At 38.0% G+C, this 24,423-nt stretch overlaps 1 protein-coding gene across 1 annotated transcript; it reads left to right on the top strand.

The window, feature by feature from the left end:
- The first annotated feature begins 2,936 nt into the window (after positions 1–2,936).
- Positions 2,937–10,759, top strand: LOC110756330 (uncharacterized). Its single transcript, XM_021957744.2, has 9 exons — positions 2,937–3,141; positions 3,302–3,445; positions 3,849–4,373; positions 4,732–5,087; positions 5,236–5,784; positions 6,100–7,303; positions 7,585–7,938; positions 8,153–8,390; positions 8,542–10,759. The coding sequence occupies exons 2-9, from the start codon at positions 3,359–3,361 to the stop codon at positions 10,515–10,517; spliced, it is 5,289 nt and encodes a 1,762-aa protein (XP_021813436.1). The 5' UTR covers positions 2,937–3,141; positions 3,302–3,358; the 3' UTR covers positions 10,518–10,759.
- Positions 10,760–24,423: the final 13,664 nt, after the last annotated feature.

The following is a 24,423-nucleotide window of genomic DNA, read 5'->3' as shown; positions in this document are numbered from 1 at the left end:
TGATGAGGTGGGGAGGAGGGTGGTGGATGGTTGTCTCTCAACAACAAAGGGAAATCAAGGGGGAGGGGGAGAGGGTTTGGGAGGTTATTGAGTTGGGGTTCGGGGTTCGTTGGGAGGGGGTCTGTGGAAGATTTTTTTCTTTTCTTTTTTTGTAGTTGCTGGCTCGGGTGGATGGTAGGGAGGAGCTGGGGTTCTGGGTTCATGGGGCCTGGGGTGGAGGGTGGTTGTTGGATGGGTTTGGGTGGAGAGTGGTTGTGGGATGGGTTTGGGGGTTGGAGCTTGAGGGTGGTGGCCATGGGGGAATGGAGAGAGAGAGAGAGAGAGAGAGAGAGAGAGAGAGAGAGGGAGAGAGAGGGAGTTTTTATTTCATTTTTCAGTATTTATTTATTTTTAACGTACGAAATGACCAATTTACCTTCATATTTAACGACAACATTGACAGAATGTAACGGTAGGACCAATGGAGCGATTAATATATAGTTAATGGACCATTTGAACGAATAATTTAATTGAGAGACCAAAATGTAAATTGAGTACAAATTTGAGGACCATTTGAGTAATTTACCCAAATGAAAATGTAAGTGGAGTCCATATGAAATCAGGAATTGAACTCTTGATTTTGGAGGAATGAAAATGTACTTCAACACTCGAGTTGAACAGAAACTTGAGCAAGAAGTAGTGTCACATGTAAAGAACAAAAGAAGAAAAAAACTCCATAGTGTCGATCCATGTAAGAACATTTCTTTAATTGCTATGCTCCTTAAGGTATTAAATGTCGATATTATCGGCGATATTATCCCAATAATATCGGATTTTTGGGGGGCCTATATTTTCACAACAAACCATGGTGTTATCGTCAATATATCGATATTTTTATTGATATTATCTCGATAATATCAGGGACGATAATATCAACATTTTTATGAATGATTTAGGCAATATATCGCGATATTATCGATAATATCGCGATACGAAACCCAAAAATATTTATATACATGATTTTTGTGAAAACCATTTTACTCATTCAAATGATTTTGCTTATGGACAACGTCAACCAATCTCGGATCCATATGGGTGGCATGTTAACAATTACATGCAAAACTATTTTGGGGATTTATCATTTGATGACTACTCTTCACAATATACTTACTCTACACATAGAGATGATGAAGATAGTGAAAATTTTGAACCTCATAGGAACTCTATGTGGTACTAAGTCACTCATGTATCTTACCATGCAATGTATAAAGTGTAAAATATTGTAGTAATTCATTATATATAAATGATTATGGTGTGTTTAATCTTCTTTCATTAATTACTACATATTTTCTACACTTACAGTGTTTGCCAGCTCGCTATATAATCAACTTAAATAGGTTAAATCCATCATGCAATGCATTTCCTTCCAATTTTTTATGATAAACTAATAGATAATTGACTAAATAAACATCCTGCAAAGTTTCAATAAAAATTTCCAAGTTTTTCTTATAATTTCTGTGGTTTTTATTCAATTTTTACCAATACCGATAATATCCTGATATTTCCATCAACATTTCCGTGTTTTTGGACTTCCGATATTTCCAATACCATCGATATTTTAGACATTGCTTCTTACCACTACGCTAGTAAGCCATTGACAAGCATAACATATATATTGAAAAAGTAAATGTTGATGTGATAAAAAGGTTATAGCTAGTAAACAATAATTGCTACGTGGTTGAAATTTGGAAAGTGTCATATGCTTCTTCCACTTCTACTTCTCCACGTATAAAGTATAAAGCATTTAAAGCAGAAAGCATACTAATCCGTACAAGGAATCTAATTTTTTATTTTAATTCCGATTACGGATTACTAATGCAGTGACTTTACATAAAGGAATGAACAAAACCCAACCCCTTCACCTTCTCCACGTATATTTGCCTTTCCCACTTCTTGACGTACTTCAACACTCAAGTTGAACAAAAACTGGAGCAAGAAGTAGTGTTACAGGTAAAGAACAAAAGAAAAAAAAAAAAAAAAAAGAAGCTCCATAGCGTCAATCCATGTAAGAAAATTTCTTTGATTTTAATCAGTACTCTTTCAGAGGTCCTTTATAAAAATAAAAAAATTTGGTTAAGGTCTCTGTTTAATTACCATTTTGATTAGTGAAAATGGAATTGCCTTCGTAATCTTCTTAGATTAATGCATGCAGATATAATTGTCTTTCAACTTCCACCATATCTTTAATTGCTATGCTCCTTACCACTACGCTAGTACAAGCATAACATATATATTGAAAAAGTAAATGTTGATGTGATAAAAAGGTTATAGCTAGTGAACAAATAATTGCTATGTGGTTGAAATTTGGAAAGTATCATATGCTCCTTCCACTTCTACTTCTCCACGTATAAAGTATAAAGCATAAAACATAAAGCATTTAAAGCAGAAAGCGTACTAATCCGTACAAAGAATCTAATTTTTTATTTTAATTCCGATTACGGATTACTAATGCATTGACTTTACATAAAGGAATGAAAATGTAAATGGGGCCCACACAAAATCGTGAATTGAACTCCTGATTTTAGACGAATTAGACTCTTGGATGGGAGGTGATATTCTAACCCATCATGAATTCATCTTTTTTACCCATTATATCCCCACATAATTTTTTAAAATTCCAAATTTCTCATCCACTTTAACCCAACAAAATTTTCCATATAAATATATTTAGAACAAGGGCATTTTAATAATCAAATTAATTTCAATTCTAATTCAAGGGAATTTAGTAAACAATATAGGGAATTAGTACCATTCCTACTCTGGTTGGTGAGTTTAGTACACAGCTTTAATGGGAATCCAAATTCTAATTTCTCATCAATTCAATTCCTCCTTGTCCAATTATGGATTAGTAAATAGCAGAAAGCATATAAAGCAGAAAGCAAAGCAAAGAGCATAAAGCAGAAATATTTGGGACAGCAGTCGCATGACATGGCTAAGTAATCTCGTACCAAAACCCAACCCCTTCACCTTCTCCACGTATATTTGCCTTTCCCACTTCTTGACGTACTTCAACACTCAAGTTGAACAAAAACTGGAGCAAGAAGTAGTGTTACAGGTAAAGAACAAAAGATTAAAAAAAGAAGCTCCATAGCGTCGATCCATGTAAGAACATTTCTTTGATTTTTATCAGTACTCTTTCGGAACAAGTTTAAAAAGAAGTCCTTTAAAAAGAAAAAAATTTGGTTAAGGTCTCTGTTTAATTACCATTTTGATTAGTGAAAATGGAATTGCCTTCTTAATCTTCTTAGATTAATGCATGCAGATATAATTGTCTTTCAACTTCACCATATCAGTTAAGAAGAGAACAAAGTGTGAGGACATGATGGAAGGCTCTAAGAGCTTGACGGACATTCTGTTTTCTTGGTCTCTCCAAGACATTCTTAATGAAAATCTTTACCAGCACAAGGTATTTAATTAGTTCCTATGTTTATCTTCCATTGTCATCTTTCTCTTTGTTTTTTTTTTGTTGCAATGGAAGCAAATCGAACCTTTGCCCTATCCTTACCTGTTCTCTTTGTCTTTTTTCTTAAAATTTGATGAGAATTTTATGCTTCGTGTTGTGTCACTATACTAGCTAGCCTTCTCAATTCCATTGTTCTGGCCATTATATTCAGCATGGATTGATTAGAGCCTTTAGTTTGTACCAAGATAAGTACACTTTTGCGAACTCCATTGATCAAACAAACTTAAGGTCTAACCATATTTGAATTTTAAATATATATCCATTGATTTATGATACAAGTGATGCTGATTGCCTTTTTTATCTTAAAAAAAGTAATGTTCATTGTTGATGACCTTGGAATCTTTAGGTGGAAAAGATTCCTGAATCATTTCAGTCGGTTCAGGATCATTTCGGGTCTTATTCATATCCTTTGTTGGACGACACTCGGACTCAACTGCATTCCAGTATGGAAACTATGGACAGAGCGCCATATGGTAAGGTAATTTCTGTTGAAGAGTTGAATCCATATGGAACAAAGCTATATGATATCAAGGTTGATTGCTGGAGAAACCTGTCCACCGATTGCAGCAAAGGACCATACAAAATTCTGCCCGGAGATGTTTTTGTTTTAGCAGATACTAGACCGGAAACTGTTTCTGATTTACAGAAGTTAGGGAGCTCTTGGGCCTTTCTAGTAGTCACTGAGGTCTCCCAAAATAAGAACGAGGATGATAGAACTGCTCTTCATTTTAAAGTCAAAGCGTCGAAAGAGTTTGAAGTCAACCATAGCATTCATACATCTCTCTTTATGGTTTTCTTATTAAACATAGCTCCTTACATACGAATATGGAAGGCAATGCACATGTCCGGGAGTGCAAGTGCAACATGGAAGGTACAATTTTTGGTTTATCAGCTTGATAGTTTTTTCTTTGGGAGTTTCACTAAAATACCCAAAATGGGGGCTGAAATTATAAAAATACCCAACACCCAAAACACTTTATAAACATACCCAAAACTCATCATTACACACACTCAAAACCCATTTATAAACATACCCAAAACTCATCATTACACACATACCCAAAACCCATTTTGGGTATGTTTCTATGTTTAAATAGTGCTTGGGTATTTTTATAAATACATGTCTAGGATTGGGTATTTTTATAAATATCTATTTTTCTTTCCCCCCTCTATTTTACTAAAATTTTGAGCTGTGACACTTGTTAATAATTTTTCCCAAATTTTCTTAGGTGGTATTTAGTGATAACTTTTTGAAATCGTTCAAGGAACTGAAGTCATTCCAATTGAAGATGTCAGTACTGAGTCTTCTACTTAGGATTTCGAATGGCTGGAGACCCAGGAGACAAAATGTAGAGATAGTTTGTGGAAGCTCTTCCATGATTTTAAGGAAATTTAAGGTTGAAGGTCTATACATTCTCAGCACAACAGACATAGTAAAAAATTCGAGATACGTTCAAGTGTTAAAAATCTGGGACATATTGCCTGATCTACAGGGTATTGAAAAATTGGTGGACCGATTAGACTGTATATTTAAAAGATATACAGATGATTTTATCAATCTCTGCAGGGAGAAATGTCTTGAGGGGTATGCTGTTTTGCCTCTACTGTATATTTTTTTGAATTAATGTTGCCACAGCTTTACACTATGCTTCCTTGGACTCATGTAACAAATGTTTGATCAGTTTTTTTAAATAAAAAGAGTACTGACTTTCACTGGTTTGTATTGTGACCAGTGATGTGGAAGTTCCAGCAAGCTGGCCACCCTCTTTGGATGTTCCCCGATTCAAAGATGTTAGCATCACGGAAATCCAGAATGATTTTGTTGGTCACTCTTCTGGAAATACAAGTTATGTTGAGAAGTCCAAGGTCCGCGACAGTTTGTGGCTGATGAAATTCTATTCATTGTCATCTTCTGGGGTAATGAATGTCTTGCTTTCCGACCATGAGGGCAGAGAATTGGATCTCCCGTTTGAAGTTACTGACCAAGAAATGGAGACCATCCTTTACAATAGAAGTACATTTATTCTAGGACGGTCAGGCACTGGGAAGACGACAGTATTGACCATGAAGTTATATCAGAAAGAACTGAAGCAACTTAGGGCTGCAGAAGAAGGATTCTACGGTGTTGGGAGCAATACATTCAGACATGTTAGTCCGAATAATGAGGATGAGCAGATTTCTTCTTCTTCATCTACTAATGTGACTGCTTTGCGCCAGCTTTTTGTGACTGTCAGTCCTAAACTCTGTTTTTCTGTCAAGCAACATATTTCACGATGGAAAAGGTGAGCGGATTTTCGAAGAATGATGTTTGCTACCTTTTTATTTCTTTAAAAATAGTTTGTTTTCTTCGGAAATCTATTTACTGCGACCCTTTAGTCAGAATGCACCATATTTATGTTCTTGATTAACTTGCTAGTTGTTTGAATACTTGTGTACTACCTGGGGACATGTACTTGAAATCGTAAATTTATGTGTATAAATCTAATTGTTAATTTATTGGTTCAAGTTCTGGTACATATAATTAAGAATTAATTTGATATATATATTATTCGTTTCAATTGTAAATGTCAACTTCATCAACTTTTTTATGTTCACAGTTTTGCTTGTGGTGGAAGCCATTCAGGTGGATGCAGTTTGATTGATATGGATGATTTTGATGATGAGGAAGCACAGTTCAGGGGTATCCCTGATTCTTTTCTTAATATTCCCCCAAAATGCTATCCTCTTTGCTTAACATTTCGTAAATTCTTGATGATGCTTGATGGAAGTTTGGGTAATTCTTACTTTGAAAGATTCCTTGACATCACTGAACTTCCTCACAACAGACTGCAAAGTTCAAGATCAGTTTTGCTGCAGAACTTTCTAAGCACGAAAGAGGTCAATTATGAGAGATTTAGTTCATCATATTGGCCTCATTTTAATATCCAGTTAACAAAGAAGCTTGATGCTTCAAGAGTCTTTACTGAGATTATTTCTCAAATAAAAGGTGGTCTGGATGCTATGGAAGCATGTGATGGAAAACTCAGCCGGCAGGATTATGTGCAAATGTCAGAGGGAAAGGCTTCCGACCTAGACAAAGAGAAGAGAGATATAATATATGATATATTTCAGGTTTATGAAAAAATGAAGAGAAGGAATGGTGAATTCGATATTGCTGATTTTGTAAATGATATTCACCGCCGGTTTAAACGTGAAAAATATGAGGGTGATGAGATTGATTTTGTGTACATTGATGAGGTTCAGGATCTTGCCATGAGCCAAATTGCACTGTTCAAATATATCTGCAGTAATGTTGAAGAGGGCTTTGTTTTTTCTGGTGATACAGCGCAAACCATTGCAAGGGGGATTCATTTTAGATTCCAAGATATACGACATCTGTTCTACAACAAGTTTGTATTGGATTCAAGAAGAAAGAAGCATAAAGAACAAATGGACAATGAGAAAATTTCAGAAATTTTTCATTTGACAGAAAACTTTCGAAGCCATGATGGTATACTGAAGCTATTGCAGAGCATTGTTGAACTACTTTATCATTTTTTTCCCCACTCGATTGATAAGTTGAAACCAGAAACAATTCCAGTATATGGGGAAGCTCCACTTTTAATTTATTCTGGAGAAAATGAAAATGTATTCGAAACAATTTTTGGAAATAGTGTATTTGTTACTGGGAACAAAATTGGTTTCGGGGCGGAGCAGGTTATTTTGGTACGTGACGGTAGTGCAATGAAGGAAGTCTCCAACTCCATACAGAAGCAAGCACTTGTTCTTACTATAATGGACTGCAAGGGCCTAGAGTTTCAGGTCACTACGGTGTTTGTTTCTTTGATTTGTTTAATAATCTTACATAAGTTATTATCACTGAAAATTTTCATTTAATATATTTTGATCCTCGGTTACTTCTGCCAGGTAAAGATTCTTTTTGTCTTGCTACATCTACCACCAGCTAGATCTTCAAATAAGACAGTGGTTGATATTTGAATTCTATAAGAAATTTGCTGCAAATTTAATATTTTTATTCCAGTTGAAATTGTCATGTTTGAAATCAATGTTTGGTACATTCTTAGCATGTGCCCTTTTTGCAGGATGTACTCTTGTACAAATTTTTTGGATCATCACCCCTGAAAAATCAATGGAGGGTGATATATGATTTCATGAAGGAACAAGATTCGCTCAATTCCGCATCACCTGAGCGTTTTCCAAGCTTTGATGATGCAAAACACAGCATGTTATGCTACGAATTAAAGCAGTTATATGTTGCAGTCTCTCGTACAAGACAGAGGTTGTGGATTTATGAGAATGTTGAAGAGCTCTCTAATCCCATGTTGGACTATTGGAAAAAGAAATGTCTTGTACAAGTTAGACAACTTGATGATTCACTTGCACATTCTATGCAAGTTGCAAGCAGTCCACAAGAGTGGAAAGCACGTGGAATTAAGGTTTGCTTAATCACGACAAGAGTAAATACGATGATCAAATTTACAATAATAATAGCACTGTAAATTGATATTCTTATCATTGTTAGAATAATAATCATGGTCATTATGATCATATAGTAACTTTTCTAACTATCATAATAACTATTGTCATGATCATCATCATAACCATTAGTTTCAATAATATTAATGTATCCTTTTATTTTGTTTCTTGCAGCTATATCAAGATCATAACTACAAAATGGCCAGAATGTGCTTTGAAAAAGCTGGTGATACAGTCTTGGAAAGGCGTTCTGAAGCTGCTGAACTCAGTGCTAAGGCTCACCATATGTGCACTTCAAATCCGGAAATGGCTAATACCATGCTTAGGAGGGCTGCTTTAATATTTGAAGCCATTGGCCTGTCTGTTTCTGCTGCCAGGTGCTTTTACGATTTGGGAGAGTATAAACGAGCTGGTATGATCTTAACATCTATTGTCTTTGTCTTGCCAGAATTCATGTTACAGTGAAAAGGCTATTGTGTTGTGTGACTTGTGACAGCTTTCAGGGTATCCTTTGTTGCACTTAAAATTATTGCTTTTATCACTTAAACTTTTTACTGGTGCAGGCTATATTTATTTGGATAAATGCAGTGAATCTGAACTGGAAAGAGCTGGGGAATGCTTTTCTCTAGCTGGATGCTATGTGCTTGCAGCAGATGCTTATGCGAGGGGTAACTTTTTCTCTGAGTGTATTTCTATGTGTTCCAAAGGAAAACTATTTGACAGAGGTCTGGAATACATCAAAGGTTGGAAACAACATGCAACGGAAGAGTATGGTAAACGAGGAAATAGGACTCGTAAAACTGAACTGGATTTTCTAGAGATTTGTGCATTTCACTATTCTGTTGTGAAAGATGAGAGATCCAGGATGGAAACTGTCAGAGATGAAATGTTTTCAGCTCAGAAAACTTTGAATGGTCTTCTTTCTTCAAGGACCTCTAAGTTCTTGTGGGAAGACAAATTGATGGATAATCGTAAACAGCAGTCAGAAGGCAAAAAATATATAGCACAGGTTTCTACTGATTCACTGCTGTACTTTTGGAATTCTTGGAAGGATAAAAGTGTTTACTTGATTGAATATCTAGGGAACTTCGAATCCATAGACGCCGATGAATACAGAAATTATGAAGACTTCTTTTTAAATTACTTAGGAGTATGGAGGCTGTTTCATGAAGATCTGAATCCGATTTATCTTTCAGTCATCTCTGATGTGGATTGGATTAGAGGTGCGGAGAAAAGATTTTTTCGAAGTAACGGGGAGTTATTCTCAATTGATGTTCACAAGAATGTTTCAGCTGCTCAGAATTATTGGAGTTCTGAAATGCTATATCTTGGCATTAAGGTTTTGGGCAAACTTGAAGCTCTTTACAGGTTCCTAAGCACTCAATCTCATTCAAAATTCTTCAGAAGCAAGTCTCTTATCCAGATATATGAAGTTGCGACATATCTTCTTAACTCTAAATTTCTGAAGCGGAGCCTGATAGATCTTGACACACTGCAGAAATTTGTTAAGTTGTCGGGTGATAATTTTGTTTCCTACATATTTCCTTTAGATTGGAGGAAATCATCAAGAGAGAATATGATATCTCTTCGACGGTCTGATGCTTGTAAGAATTTACTGAAACAAGTGATAGTTGAATACATGAGCTCATCCAAAGAGCTGTCTTCAGGGAAAATTGGATACATTGCTTCAATAATTCTTGCGTCTGGTAAACTGAATGATGAACTGTGTGCGACGCTTGTGAAAAATATTGAGTATAATCCACTATGGAAGGCGGTCATTGAGAATCTATGTGGCAACATCCAAGAACCAAGAGTGGAGTCTCTTTTGTCGATGTTCCGTGATGCGTTGTTCAAAACTTATAACGAAACTCGGAGTGCACGTTACTACATATCACCTAGTTGCTTCTTGTATCTTGTTGATCGCCTTCTGATTTGGGTATCTCTATGTCAAGGTTATGTGATCACTGAAAGATCTTGCTTTATTGAATGGCTGATATACCATGAGAAAGATACCAAATTAACTTCTTGTAAAGTTTTTGATGTGCGAATTTCTTTTGAAGGCATCCTTCAGTTTTTGACTGATGTTGTTCGGTGTCTCTTTGATGAGGCGACCATGATTGAGTGGATTGGAAATTTTACCACAGATTATTCAAAGACGGAGAAGTATTATTCGCTACTAATGCAAAGATTGGTTATGACATTGTGTTTGCTTTATTTGAATTTTGGGATGTGTTTTGATATACTCTTAGATCTGATAAAAAGGAAACATGTCACTGAGAATCTACCAAGGGAGATCTGTGCTGCCCTTAGAAGAATTATTTCTGTACAGAAGTCTCTTGGTATAAATGTCAATGTGCTTCCACTCAAAGAAAATGTCAATGTGCTAGCTAAAGCATTTAAGAAGACCGGCAGTGCTTTGGTAATTGCAACTTCTGGGATTGATTGTTCAAGGTTCGTCTGTTCAGATGCCGTTTTTGTCGACATGAAGGGCAACCTGGGCATGGTTGATACATTGAGACATTTGTTTCCAGAACAATAGGTGGTTGAAGCTTCACAAGGTCAAACTGGATCCATGGAAGGCACTCACATTGTGACAAAAGTAACCTCCCAAAGGATTCTCATTGCTTCTTGGAAATATTTGAGGGTTTCGTTTTGGTTAGAAAAGTATTTGAAGGTTTAAAATTAGTAATTACCGTCTGTTTTAGTTTTCTATTTATAAAAATTATGGTTTCAGTACCTAATATGAGCAAGCAACTGTATTGAAATTTTCTTGTTTCTTGACATTAGTTTCAGCTGGATGTGGAGAAATTTATGACTGATGTATGGTCTACGCTTTCTGAACTCCGTTGGTCGAGGAGAAAAAAATATTATATAGACAATTGCTGGGCATGCTTGATCAATCGATGAACTTAAATTTATGCTGCATTTGATGGGAGGTGGGTATTATCTGTAACATATACACTACATTATTTTTCTGTTTCTAACAGATTAGCTTTAGAATAGCTTTACTTACGCCTAATTAGACATCAGTGTTAGACTACCTTTGTCCAAAAGCTTAAGCTGTGAAGGAATAGGCCAACAATCTCACGTGCCGGCACATCATGCACGTGGAGAGGCAGATAAATAGCGGTAGAGAGGCAAACATATATGTGCACCCCCACCGTGTGTGCACGCCCTGCAAACCAACAAAAAAGTGGGAAACAAGGATTGAACTCAAGACCACTTACAAAGAAGGTTCTAAGTGTTGGAAAATTGGCTCGCATAAAAGATACTAAGTCTTGGACAAGCGACCGGTCGCTGGCTATTTGCGACCGGTCGTTTTCAGGCAGAGTCGAAGTCTGGAGCGAAGTCGACTGGCGACCGGTCGCTGGCTATTTGCGACCGGTCGCTTTCAGGCAGAGTCGAGGCCTGGAGCGAAACCTTCTTGCGACCGGTCGCAAGCTACCAGCGACCGGTCGCCCAGCACGTGCTGTTTCTGATTCCTCGAGTTTTGGACTCCATTTTCAAGGGCTATCGCCTCCTACCTACTTGCAAGGACTCTAGGGGTCACTTCTAAGTCAGAAGAACGTTGGCAATCAGTTGGGAGGTTGGAGGTAGCATTGAAGGACATTGGAAGACTTGTTTTCAAGGTGTAACCACCCTATGGTTCTATATAGGGTGGCTACACAAGTAACCATCAATACATAGCTTGTGGCTGGCCTAACCTGTGGTCTATGTCAGGTACTCAAGGGCAGAACGTAGGAGACAAAGCAAGGGTCTTCTCTCAAGTCTAGAGGCTCATGTATTAAAGGAAAGAGTGAGCAAGTCTGAAATTGTAAGAGATATAGAGAGAGTTGGAAGAAAAGTAGCTGGAAACTAGTGAGTCAAGAAGAGGAGAGAATTCTCAAGTGTATCAAGGTGTTGAGCAGGGTGAGAGAGAAACAGATTGTGTGGGTAGTGTTCTAAGGGGGTTTCCTTTTGTAAACCAAAGTTGTAACCTATCTTCACTAGTGAAATTTCTCAAGGGGATCACCAAAGAGGATGTAGGCAAATTGCTGAACCTCTATAAACACTTGTGTCTTTTGTGCTTGATTATTTTCTGTGTGTGTGTGTAAGATTCATCCATCTTGGAGTCTTGTCAAAAGTCCATCAACAACAAGGTCTAAAGGGGAGTGAGTTGGTTCTAATTCACAACAATAAGACCATGTTAGCCAACAACATTAACTCCAAAGGCTTAACAAATGAGACAATAATGCATAGCAACTTATTACAATCATGGTGTATGATTGAGAATCTATATTGTACCAACTGTCTGAAATTTTTGCTGGTACTTGGCAACAAAGTTTCTACAATTAAAGAACTTTCCAAGAGGTTTCAATTGAGGATAACGAGAATGCAGGATGATCGGTGCATATTTACATATCATTTTGTACCCTTCTAGCTTATGATTTGGTTATGTTTTTGAGTTAAACTTGTGCTTTTAATCCTTTTTGTGTTTATCTTTCAGTTCATTGAGCTTTAGGTAATAATGAGGGCTTTGGATAGTAAATGATGCAATCCATGCATGTTAGGGCCTAATTTGGATGAATGGATGAAGAGTTTAAAGACAAACTCAATTTTGGCTACAGTCCCCTGCCAGCCCAGTTTCGTAGGTCATATTGCAAGCTTTGTTTCAGCAACCTACATAGCTCGGATGAGGCCACATTCTTCATGAAAGTTGTTCCAATGGGTGTGTAATATAACATATCCAAACTTCAGCCCCATTGGATAAATATGGAGTCTGTTACCTAGCAAACACAGAGCCATGCTCAGGATGGATTTTATCAGCGCGCAAAATGAGTTAGCAATTTGTTTTGGCCTTAACTTCCTCCTCCGACCTTGGATTGGCCCAAATGATATATGGCTGGAAAGAAGACATTCTGAACTTCAAGTTTGAGTGCTTAAAGTCTTAATTTGCTTAAGGGAAGCCCAATTCGTAAGCCCTTGAAGTTTCTGGTCATGCTGACCTCAGGATGAGCTATTATTTCTGGTTGGAAGCTTGGTCATGGTGACATGAAGATGAGCTAGGGCTGCTGGTGGGATTTATTAGTGAAGTGCATCAACCATTTCAGATTTTATAATGGAAGTGTTGTATGCATTAGTGAAGTGCATCAACCATTTCAGATTTTATAAAACAAGTGTTGTATGCATTAGCCATACTTAATTCAGATTTTCAGCTTCCTTAGGCCTATATATAGTGAGGTTTCCCAAGCTTGTAAACACACCCCAAGGGGGGGAGCTCTCAAACACTTCTCTAGAGCTCCCTTCCCTTCTCTCCCTCAAATTCTCTTAGTTTCTCTTTCTAGTTTTCAATTGTTATAATGAGATCTTTGTGCTGAAATTCTCCTTAAGTTTTTCCAAGTTCTACTTAATTTTCATTGTTATGTAAATTCTTTTCTTTAGTTTCAAGTTTGATTAGTTTCCAAGTTTCAATTATGATTTTTGTTCTTATTCATTATGCTTATAAGTTAATATGCTAGTTTGAATGATTGATCACCATTTAGGCTTGCATGTTAGCTATCTTGGTTTGAATTAAGAGTAGACACCATGCTTTAATTCGAATTGAACTATGAATAGGAAGAGTATGTATGGACATTCGACAACAGGGATTAGATACATGCTTGGTTGTTTAAATTGTTCTTCTATGCTTAATGGGTTCCTAATGCTTAATTTTAGGTTAGACAACAAATGATCAAATTAGGGAATTAGGAACACAAGGTTATGACCAAACACCATGGCTTAATCATACTTTAGCTAGAATCAATCCGTTAATCTAATTGAACTTGGGAACTTATCTGCTTGAGTTAGTTATTTCTTTCTTCCTTGTTTTATTTATTTCCTTTCTTTTTCATTTCTGTTTTGTGTAGGGAAACTAAATTGGATCATTCAATCACCAATCCCTGTGGAATCGACCTCGCACTTACATACGCTAAACTACCAACGGCTCGTGCACTTGCGAGTATCACAAGTTGAGGATGCAGTTGAACCCATTTTGGTGCAGCTGAAATCCACACAACACAGGACATCTTGGATAAGCTATTTTTGGAGCACTGCAAGACCAAACATCTTGGATAAGCTTATATTTGAGTAATGGTCTACCAAGTAAGCTTTTGTAAATGTATTTAGTAGAAGGGAGAAGCATGAACCTTAAACTTTCACCCTGCTTCTTTTTTCAATATTTTATATTTTATTTCACCCACTTATTATTTACAGCAACCGCAAAAGTTGAGAAAATTTTAATGATTTCCAACACTAATTTGTTAATGAGTTTGTTTAGGGTTTAACAAATTTGAAACACTCTGATAAAATGCCATAAAACTACCACTCGTTTCCTCATTTCCTTAACCCAAGTGAAGAATTTCTTTGAGAGTAGTAGGTTAAGTCAGCAATTATTATTAGTTAGGTTAATGAAAAATGCAAAACCATGACCAGCAAGTTCCATTCTCAATTTAGAAGAAAGCAACAAGTACAACATACAAGTAAAGAAAATTAGAACAGCTAGGGTAGGTTAGATCCCAACGACCGGCACACATCCGTTGTGGTTTTTACTCCTCACTTTGTATTACAGGGGAATTGCAGGGGGAGTTGATCCGGTGGATGGGAGGAGGTGGGATTCGGCAGAGGTACCATTACGTGAAAGAAAGTTAAGGAGCTTTTGTTCTGTTTGTGCTGTGCTGAAAACGGTAAATTGGTAATCAGTGTATTTCTTTCCTCACCTATACGTAACTGATGTTTGTTCTTTTTACAAGGCACCACAAAAACCCATCATATTAGGCATCTTTGATGACTTACAGAGGGTGTCTTAGTCCATTTTTTTTAGCTTTTACAGATTACCCACCAAGGGGAATTGTCAGCAATAAGACTCAAACCTGGCTTTGGCATTTTCAATTTAATTCTTGTAGTTCTTGTTCTAACAAGTGAACTTGTCTTTCAATTTCACCAATGCATGCATGCAGTCCAGCTATCTTGTCTTTCAATTTCACCATAACAGTTAAGAAGAGAACAAAGTGTGAGGACATGATGGAAGGCTCTGAGAGCTTGACTTGTTGTGAAATGAGCACAAAACTCAACTCACCCCCCCTAATGATCTTGTTGTTGATGGACTTTGTGACACACACAAGAATGGATGAATCACACACACACACCCTTGAGAAACAAACCAAGCACAAAGTGACACAAGTATTTTAGAGGTTCAGCAATTGCCTACATCCTCTTGGTGATCCCCTTGAGAAATTCACTAATGAAAGAATAAGTTACAACTTTGGTTTACACAGAAACCCCCTTAGAACTCTATTCTCTCCCCAAGCTCTCTTTTCTCTCACACCCCTTGCTCAACACTTTGATACACTTGTGGACACTCTCACAACCCTTGGTGTTTCCCCCTTTGTGTCAAGACTCTCAAGACCCAACTCAGCTCCTATCTTGAACTGATTGCCCTCTCTTTCTTCCTCCCTTGGTGAGATAACCTCCCTTTGCACACAATAGCTCCCAGCTACTTGACAACTTTGAGATTAACCACACACATGCTGTCTTGCTTCCTCTTCCCTTTAATACACAAGCCTTTGGACTTAGGAGAAGGCTCCATCTTTTCCTCCCACGTTCTCCCCTTGGTTTCCAGACTTGGACCACAACTTGGGCAGAACAAAGGCTAGGCATTGATAGCTGCAACTTCAGCCACCCTATCTAGAGCCATAGGGTAGGTACTCCTTGAAGCAAGTCAACAAACCTCATTCAATGGTGTTCCAGCTTCTCTAGCACGTTGCTAGACTTCCTAGAACCCATAAAACTCCTTGGAAGCTCGAGGGATTAGGTAGGGAACCAACACATGTGAAAGGAAACTGAAAAACGCGTGGAAAAAACGAAACAGCACTGCGGGCGACTGGTCGCGGATACATTGCGACCGGTCGCTGATACCTTTTGGATACCTTGCGACCGGTCGCAGATACCTTGCGACCGGTCGCTTCCTGCGAATTCTTCAGACTTCGAATCTGCTTCAAAACGACCGGTCGCAAATACCAAGCGACCGGTCGCTTCCTCCTTCACTTGCATACTTAATGTGAGCCATTTTTCCAACATGACTGACATTCTGTTTTCTTGGTCTCTCCAAAACATTCTTAATGAAAATCTTTAAGATAACAGTATTGACCATAGCACTTTCTCGAGCCTTTTGTTTTCATCTCTACATGGCATGTTATATATCGATTGACTTATGATAACAGTATTGACCATGAAGTTATATCAGAAAGAACAACACCACCATAAGGCAGAAGAGGGATTCTACGGTGTTGAGAGCAATACATTCAGACATGTTAGCCCGAATAATGAGGCTGAGGTGATTTCTGCTTTTTCAACTAATAATGTGACTGCTTCTGCTTTGCGCCAGCTTTTCATGACAATCAATCCCGAACTCTGTTTTGCTGTCAAGCAACATGTTTCACAATTGAAAAGGTGAGCGGATTATTCGAATAAAGATGTTTGCTCCCTTTTTATTTATATAAAAGTAGTTTGTTTTCTTCAGAAATATTTTCATTTGACAGAAAACTTCCTTCTTACTCTTTCTGCCGAAAGTCTCTGTTATAAAGCAATGGCTTTCTTTTGGGAAGGGTGCTTTGCCTTCTTATTTTCTGGTTTTTAATTTCTTTTAGGTACAAATCAGAAAAATAATAAGGGCCTGTTTGGGTGAGGGATTTGGACAAGGTATTTGGGCTTTCATGGGATTTACAATTCCCTATGACCCAATTACCTTGTTTGGCAACCCCATTAGGAGTAACTTCATAAATGACTTGGGATTTGGAGGAGGGACTTGTGAAGTCCAAACCCCCTTCTGAAACAACGCCTCCCCACAAGCTACTTTGAAATTTTCTCAACGCTCGAACCGAACAACCACCAACAGAAAAATCAATAGGGGTTACTAGAAATAAAGGTTCAGGAGCAGTATCAAAGAACAAAAATGACATTGACTTCAGTAAGGAAGAGAGAAGAAGGGTGGTTAAGGACCTCTATGTTTTCTTTGATGTACATCTAACAATGGTCTCCTCAGAACAGTAAAATGAACCTGCAATTTCTAATGGTAAATCCACTATTTTTCTTATTGTGATTACATCTGGAAAATTAAGCGTCAAATTTAAATCAAGAGATGAAGAAAATAACCACTAAGAATTAAAGTGAAGGTTAAACGACACGTGATCTTGATTTTTGTCTGCAATGGCCGAGTCAATGGTAGCTTTGAGCAACTTGATGGCACAAGAACATGTTCTTGGTTTTATGAGAGAGAATATGATTTGGTTGGAGTGATTTTAATTTTTATTTTTACTTTTAGTTTTTGTCATTCAAGTAAAAATTAATGTATCGTACAGTTTTTTTTTTTTGTTGGAATGTATTGTATAGTTACAGTTAAATGATGACATATTGATTTTTAAATTAATTTTGTTTCAACTTTTCCATTAGATTTAAGGATGAGTGACCACAACTTCCTTGGATCATAGGGTCCAGGAGAGCAGGATTGTATAATGTTTTTTTAGCCAACCTTTAGGAAGGCGGAGGAGGGGGAATAAATCACACACACACTCTATATCAAAAACAAAAACAAAAATTAACACGCACTCACATGTACTATGGCTTGAACCCAAGAAAGGCTGGGTAGAGGCTATGCTCTTTACCACTACACTAGTGGGCCACTCGCAAGCATAACACATATATTGAAAAAGTAAATGTTGATGTGAACAAAGGATATACAGGCTAGTGAAAAATAATTACTATGTGGTTGAGATTTGGAAAATATCATATGCTTCTTCCATTTCTACTTCTCCACGTATAAAGCATATGCTTTTTACTCATGCATGTACTTCACATAAAGAAATGAAAAGGGTAAATTACTCAAATGGTACTCAAATTTGTACTCGATTTACATTTTGATCCCTCAACTAAATTATTCGTTCAAATGGTCCATTAACTATATATTAATCGCTCCATTGGTCTCACAATCTAATTTTCTATTAGATTTAACCAAATTTTAGGGTAAATACGACTTTTCATAATTAACAAATAAAATAGGGTTAAAATAAATACTATTGAGGCCCAAAAAAGTCACAGGAAGCCCAAAGACATTTAAAGTCCAATATAACATATAATGTTGGTCAAGTGTTAATCCAAGCTGTATTTTGGGAATTAATTTATTAAATAAATATAGAAATAGTGTGCATGTCATGCCAAGCCAATAATACATTTTTCATATGTCAATCACCTACCAAGCTTACATGAACCCAAGTCATGTGGTTTACGGGGCTTGCACGAGGGATTGTGGTGTGGAAGGTTACGGAGGTCCACAAGGCCCACGGAAGCTCTTGGATAATGGAGACTTTGAGCTAGCTACTTGGGAGCACCAAAGTTTGTTGAGGCCCAAAAAATCCAGGATTTGGCCCAAATAAATTCTTGGCCTAATGCGACACCTTATTAAGAAAAGACCCGATTTGGAGCTTGCGGAATTCATCATGCACGCTTTCACGAGCCACGATCATGTGCCATGCCAAATAAATATGCAATTTATCACGCTAAGAATTAAAATGAGCCTATAAAAGGCATTGGCTCTACAAGCTCACGCTAATTATCCTGTCAAACATCATGTCTCTTTTCAAAGACAACAAAATTCAAGCACACCAAGCGACATGCAATGCCAAGCGAAAATCATTATTATTACACCTAGCCACGCTACAAGCTTAAGTGAGCCCAAGCCACGTAAATGCCCGGGGCTTGCTGAGAAGGTTGTGGTATGGATGGGCACAAGCGTTCACAAGGCCCATTTAAGGGATCAAGGAATGAGAATTTTGGGCTACTTGGGAGTACCAAAATTCAAGCCCATTTCTTGGCCCCAAACACATGGGCTAGCATGAGAGAGAGAATATGACCCAAAGCCTTAGGAAGAATACAATGGTCTGCTTAGAAAACCCTGTGTTAATTAGAATTGATAAGTCCATAAAATTACATATTTATGTACTCTTTATACTTAGTTTTTGTAGGAGAATTTGGTTTAAAAAGGACTTATTACTTTATTTTCTCAATTTTCAGCTTTCCAGAGCAAGTAATTTGTTTTCAACGGAAATACGACTTTTTGGTGGAGTTTTAGCACAAGACCAATTGGAGATGAAAGCTAAGATCTTGAAGATGATTGTGGAATTTTTCTAGAATTTTCGGAGCAGCCAATGAGAGCAGTCTTTGAAGTTAAGTCAGCATAAGATGCAATCCCGTCAAAACTGTGCTGCTGTGGAAGAATGACCATTTGAAGACTTTCCTGATTTTTCCTCAAGGCGTGCGATATATGGATGGAAAGATAAGACAAAAGTCTACAATTTACATATTCTTCCCGATTTTTCTTGGAGGAGGAACAACCCCAAACGTGCAAGCAAAGTAACTAACATGTTATCCCAGTCCAAGTAGGAAGAGGAGTCAAGTGCTTACCCATTTTGGATTTATGTTTTAATTAGGTTTTTCTTTATTGTTGGGCTACTGTAAAAGCCCAGCTAGGGTAGGAATAGACGTGGGGTGTCCTATTTAAGCATGATAAACAACTCCTTAGGGAGGACGGAAAAGACTAGGAGAAATTGGAGACGCCGGAAGAGTACCGCAATTGGCTAAGTTTTATTGTTTCTTCCTTATGTTTTTGTTTATGTCAAATTCTAAGATTATGTGTAACTAATTTTCTTTGCTAGGGCATGATGTAGCCCTAGTATGATAATCTAGTTTTCTTATTTTACCTATCTATTGATTGCCATTTGATGTTGGATTCTTAATCACTGTGCTTAATAACTTGGTTGATTATCTTGATGCTTGATCACCATCTAGACTTTTAATTGAGTAATCGGATGCAAATTAGAGTAAATACCATACTTAATTTGATGCTTGCTTCATGTGATTAGGATTTGTAATTCGTCTAGGGTAAATACCATACTCCTAGGGTTTACATGCTTGTTCAAGATTTTCACTGATCTTAATGAGTTTCTATGTGTTGATATTTGACCTAAATACCATAGGCGAATTGCATGTAGGAATATACGAGTTAGCCTAAATACCATAGGTAATTCATGAAAAAGGAAAACTAAGCGGCGACATCAAATGGTTAGTTAATAGGTAGGTGAATAAGAGGCTAGATCGGATTACTAGTGGTGAATTCATTGTCCTAGTGCTTTAATCAATTTGAATTTCTCATCGTTCTGTTTCGTGACTTTCTACTTATTTTGTCTTTTAATTTCGTTGTTAATTAAATCATTCTTTCAACAAACCCCTTTTGTGTTTACGTGAGTATGTTACGTGTTTAATTTCTTGTTTATATAATTAGAGTAGTTAAAGTATTTTGTTAAGGAAATTAGGTTAGACTAATTGGAAGTTGAACTCAATCCTCGTGGGAATGACCTCGTATTTGCCATACTATATTATGATTGACCTTGTGCACTTGCGAGTATAATTTGTGTTTAGACTAATCTTTATAATCTCCATTTTTCAGGTTGTCTAAAATTCACAACAAGAATGCCCAAAATACTTTGTTAAAAACGCAACAGGAAAATTGCTTCCAGGAGCTTGACGAAAACCTGTCAAACGATAGAAGTAACAAGCTAAAGACCCAACACTGTACATACGAGCCCAGCCCAAAGCCTTATGAAAAACTTGACATCGTGCTCCATTCTTGTTAGGACTTCAAGATGGTCAAATAGGAAGCCATGACAGAGACCAACGGAAACCCATGAGTGTAGGAAGAATACCCATCAGACAAAAGCCTCTATCCATCTTCTTTTCCACTGCAAGCTCCATCTTGAAAAACCAGAGGGAAAGCAGGTGGCGCTTCACCCTTATGGAGAAGACCAGCTGTGTCAAAACCTTGGAACCACAAAGGGCTCCTTAGCCATGCGCCTTGGATAGGAAAATTGCATCAAATAGGATCAAGTGGGAAGGAGCAACGAAAAGGGAGAAAAAGGTTAGATGAAATTAGGGATTCTTTGTGCCTATAAAAGGGAGCTTCGTCTACCCAGCAAAGATCATCATCCAGAGCCTGACCAAGCTTTGTCAAGCAAACTGGGAATTTTACTCAAGCCACCCAATTTTCGCCTCTAGTTGTTTCATCTTCCCATTAGGAAGAAATCCTCCTAATTTTCCTCTGCCTCAGTCTTAATTTCTGTCCTCTGTAAGAAACTCATGCTTTTCTCTCTCTCAAATTGCTAAACTTGTGAAAGCTTAGCTCCCATGCCACAAGCTCCTCATGCCAAGCCATTCCATTGCTAATTTGTCACGTTTATTTGGTTGATTGGTGAAAGAATCCAAGGTGTTTTCTAAGGTTGTCACTACTCCTTTCAAAACTCTCTTGGAGCCTGGTCTTTGAACTCAGAAACAGGGGCAACCTCCTCCGCTCATCCTTTACAGCAGCCCAAGCCCATTCGTCTGGCTGCTGGAAGAAAAAGACCCCAACAAAGTTCAAGCCCATTACTTAGAGTTCTCCAATGTGGGTAAGCAAATGAGATATTTTTCAAGCACTTCCTTTTACCCATAGGAAATAGTCATTTTTCAAATGCCTAGTTTTACCCGTTGGAAACAAGCCTTTTCCAACACTCCCTATTACCCATTGGAAACAAGCCAATTCCGACACTTCCTTTTACCCATAGGAAATAGTCATTTTCTAATTCCTAGCTTTACCTGTTGGAAATAAGAATGTCCCAATGCTCCCTTTTACCCGTTGGAAATAGACTAACTCCAACACTTCCTTTTACCTATTGGGAACCAAAGAGAGCCCTCCCCTTCTATAAATTGGGAGGCATTGCCCAAGCAAAATCAACATCTCTTGGTTACTGCAAGCCTCCCAACAACCATGAGAACTCACATTTCTTCAGCTGCTGCAAGCGTTCCAGCAGCCATCAACCCCCTTCTTCAGCCATCGGCTCTTCCTTTAGCTACCGGAGCAGCACAACAACTTCTTGCTTTGGCTGCTGCAAGCATCCCAGCAGCCATCAACCCTCTTCTTCAATCATCACACCTACTTCCTAGCCGTTGCAAGCACCCCAGCCAAACCTCCTCATCTTGAAATCCATCATCTTCTCTATAAAGCCTCACCAAGCAAAACTCCAAGCTTTTCCTTCCTTCCAAGCTATAAACACCATAGCCTTCAAATCTCAAGCTTTTCCTCCCATCTTCCTCTTGAAACTCTTAAATTCTCATAGTCATAGCCACAAACAACAAATTATCAACACCCAAACTCAAGCAGATCCAACACCAAGCCAAGCACATGCATTCTCATTTGCTAAACTTGTGGATCTTTAGCTCCCACACTCCAAACTCTCATGCCAAGCTCATATAATCTCATATCAACATCAGCAAGTCATCTTTAACTCTTTGTCAAACTGCCGGAAATATCAGCAAGTCATCTTTAACTCTTTGTCAAGCTACCGGAAACATCAGTAAGTCATCTTCAACTCTTCTTCAAGCTGCCGGAAACATCAGCAAGTCATCTTCAACTATTCGTCAAGCTGTCTGAAACATCAGCACCAAACACGCAGCCACTGGAAGAAGAACAGAGTACTCCCCTGAGACTTGCTTTTCCCTATGGATGCTTTGGGCCCAGTCCTCGCTAACTTAAAAAAAGGGGCAACGAAGGCTTGATCTACCACTCTATGGCGGTCCGAGAATCAACAAGCTTGGACGAGCCTTCCGATGGAAAAAGACCCCAACAAATACAAAATTAGCAAAAAAAAATCATGAGACCCAAACCCCCTCCCTTCGATTTCTTCTCCCCCATTCCCCATAGACCTCTCCATATGGGCATAATTCCCCAAAACCCTTGCAGCAATTTCGGCGTCTTGGCCGAAGAAACGGTACTTGTAACCGATTTCCACCATCAAAAGGACATCTGGGTACCTCTTCTTGAGGTCCACCACTTGCTGCTCCAAAGGCGTGAACTTGGCAGGTGGGTTGGAAGAAGGAGAAGGTTCTGGAACGTCGAAAGCTTCTGGAGGAACTTTTGGTGGAGGGAGAGATTAGGTGCGGTGGGTATAGGGTTGTGGGTGTGGGGAAAGAGTTTGGGTAGTTTGGATGGTTTGGGAGATGAGGAGGTGAGGTGGGAGGAGAGGAGAGTGCGCTTGGAGGGTGAGAAATTGATAGTGGCTGTGATTTTGGGAGGTGGGGTTGGTGGGTGATGAGGTGGGGAGGAGAGTGGTGGATGGTTGTCTCTCAACAACAAAGGGAAATCAAGGGGGAGGGGGAGAGGGTCTGGGTGGTTGTTGAGTTGGGGTTCTGGGTTCGTTAGGAGGGGGACCGTGGAAGATTTCTTTTCTTTTCTTTTTCTGTAGCGGGTGGAAGGTGGGGAGGAGCTGGGGTTCTGGGTTCATGGGGCCTGGGGTGGAGGGTGGTTGTTGGATGGGTTTGGGTGGAGAGTGGTTGTGAGATGGGTTTGGGGGTTGGAGCTTGAGGGTGGTGCCCATAGGGGAATGGACAGAGAGAGAGAGAGAGAGAGAGAGAGAGAGAGAGAGAGAGAGAGAGTTTTTATTTCATTTTTTAGTATTTATTTATTTTTAACGTACGAAATGACCAATTTGCCTTCATATTTAACTGCAACATTGACAGAATGTAACGGTAGGACCAATGGAGCAATTAATATATAGTTAATGGACCATTTGAACGAATAATTTAATTGAGGGACCAAAAGGTAAATCAAGTACAAATTTGAGGACCATTTGAGTTATTTACCCAAATGAAAATTTAAGTAGAGGCCATATGAAATCAGGAATTGAACTCCTGATTTTGGAGGAATGAAAATGTGCTTCAACACTCAAGTTGAACAAAAACTTGAGCAAGAAGTAGTGTCACGTGTAAAGAACAAAAGAAAAAAAAACTCCATAGTGTCGATCCATGTAAGAACATTTCTTTAATTGCTATGCTCCTTACCACTACGCTAGTACAAGCATAACATATATATTGAAAAAGTAAATGTTGATGTGATAAAAAGGTTATAGCTAGTGAACAAATAATTGCTATGTGGTTGAAATTTGGAAAGTATCATATGCTTCTTCCACTTCTACTTCTCCACGTATAAAGTATAAAGCATAAAACATAAAGCATTTAAAGCAGAAAGCATACTAATCCGTACAAAGAATCTAATTTTTTATTTTAATTCCGATTACGGATTACTAATGCATTTACTTTACATAAAGGAATGAAAATGTAAATGGGGCCCACACAAAATCGTGAATTGAACTCCTGATTTTAGACGAATTAGACTCTTGGATGGGAGGTGATATTCTAACCCATCATGAATTCATCTTTTTTACCCATTATATCCCCACATAATTTTTTAAAATTCCAAATTTCTCATCCACTTTAACCCAACAAAATTTTCCATATAAATATATTTAGAACAAGGGCATTTTAATAATCAAATTAATATCAATTCTAAT

The sequence above is a fragment of the Prunus avium genome, chromosome 8 (genome assembly GCF_965620075.1).
Source record: "Prunus avium chromosome 8, drPruAviu1.hap1.1, whole genome shotgun sequence".
NCBI classification, from domain to species: domain Eukaryota; kingdom Viridiplantae; phylum Streptophyta; class Magnoliopsida; order Rosales; family Rosaceae; genus Prunus; species Prunus avium.
This window is presented reverse-complemented; position numbering and strand designations above follow the sequence as displayed.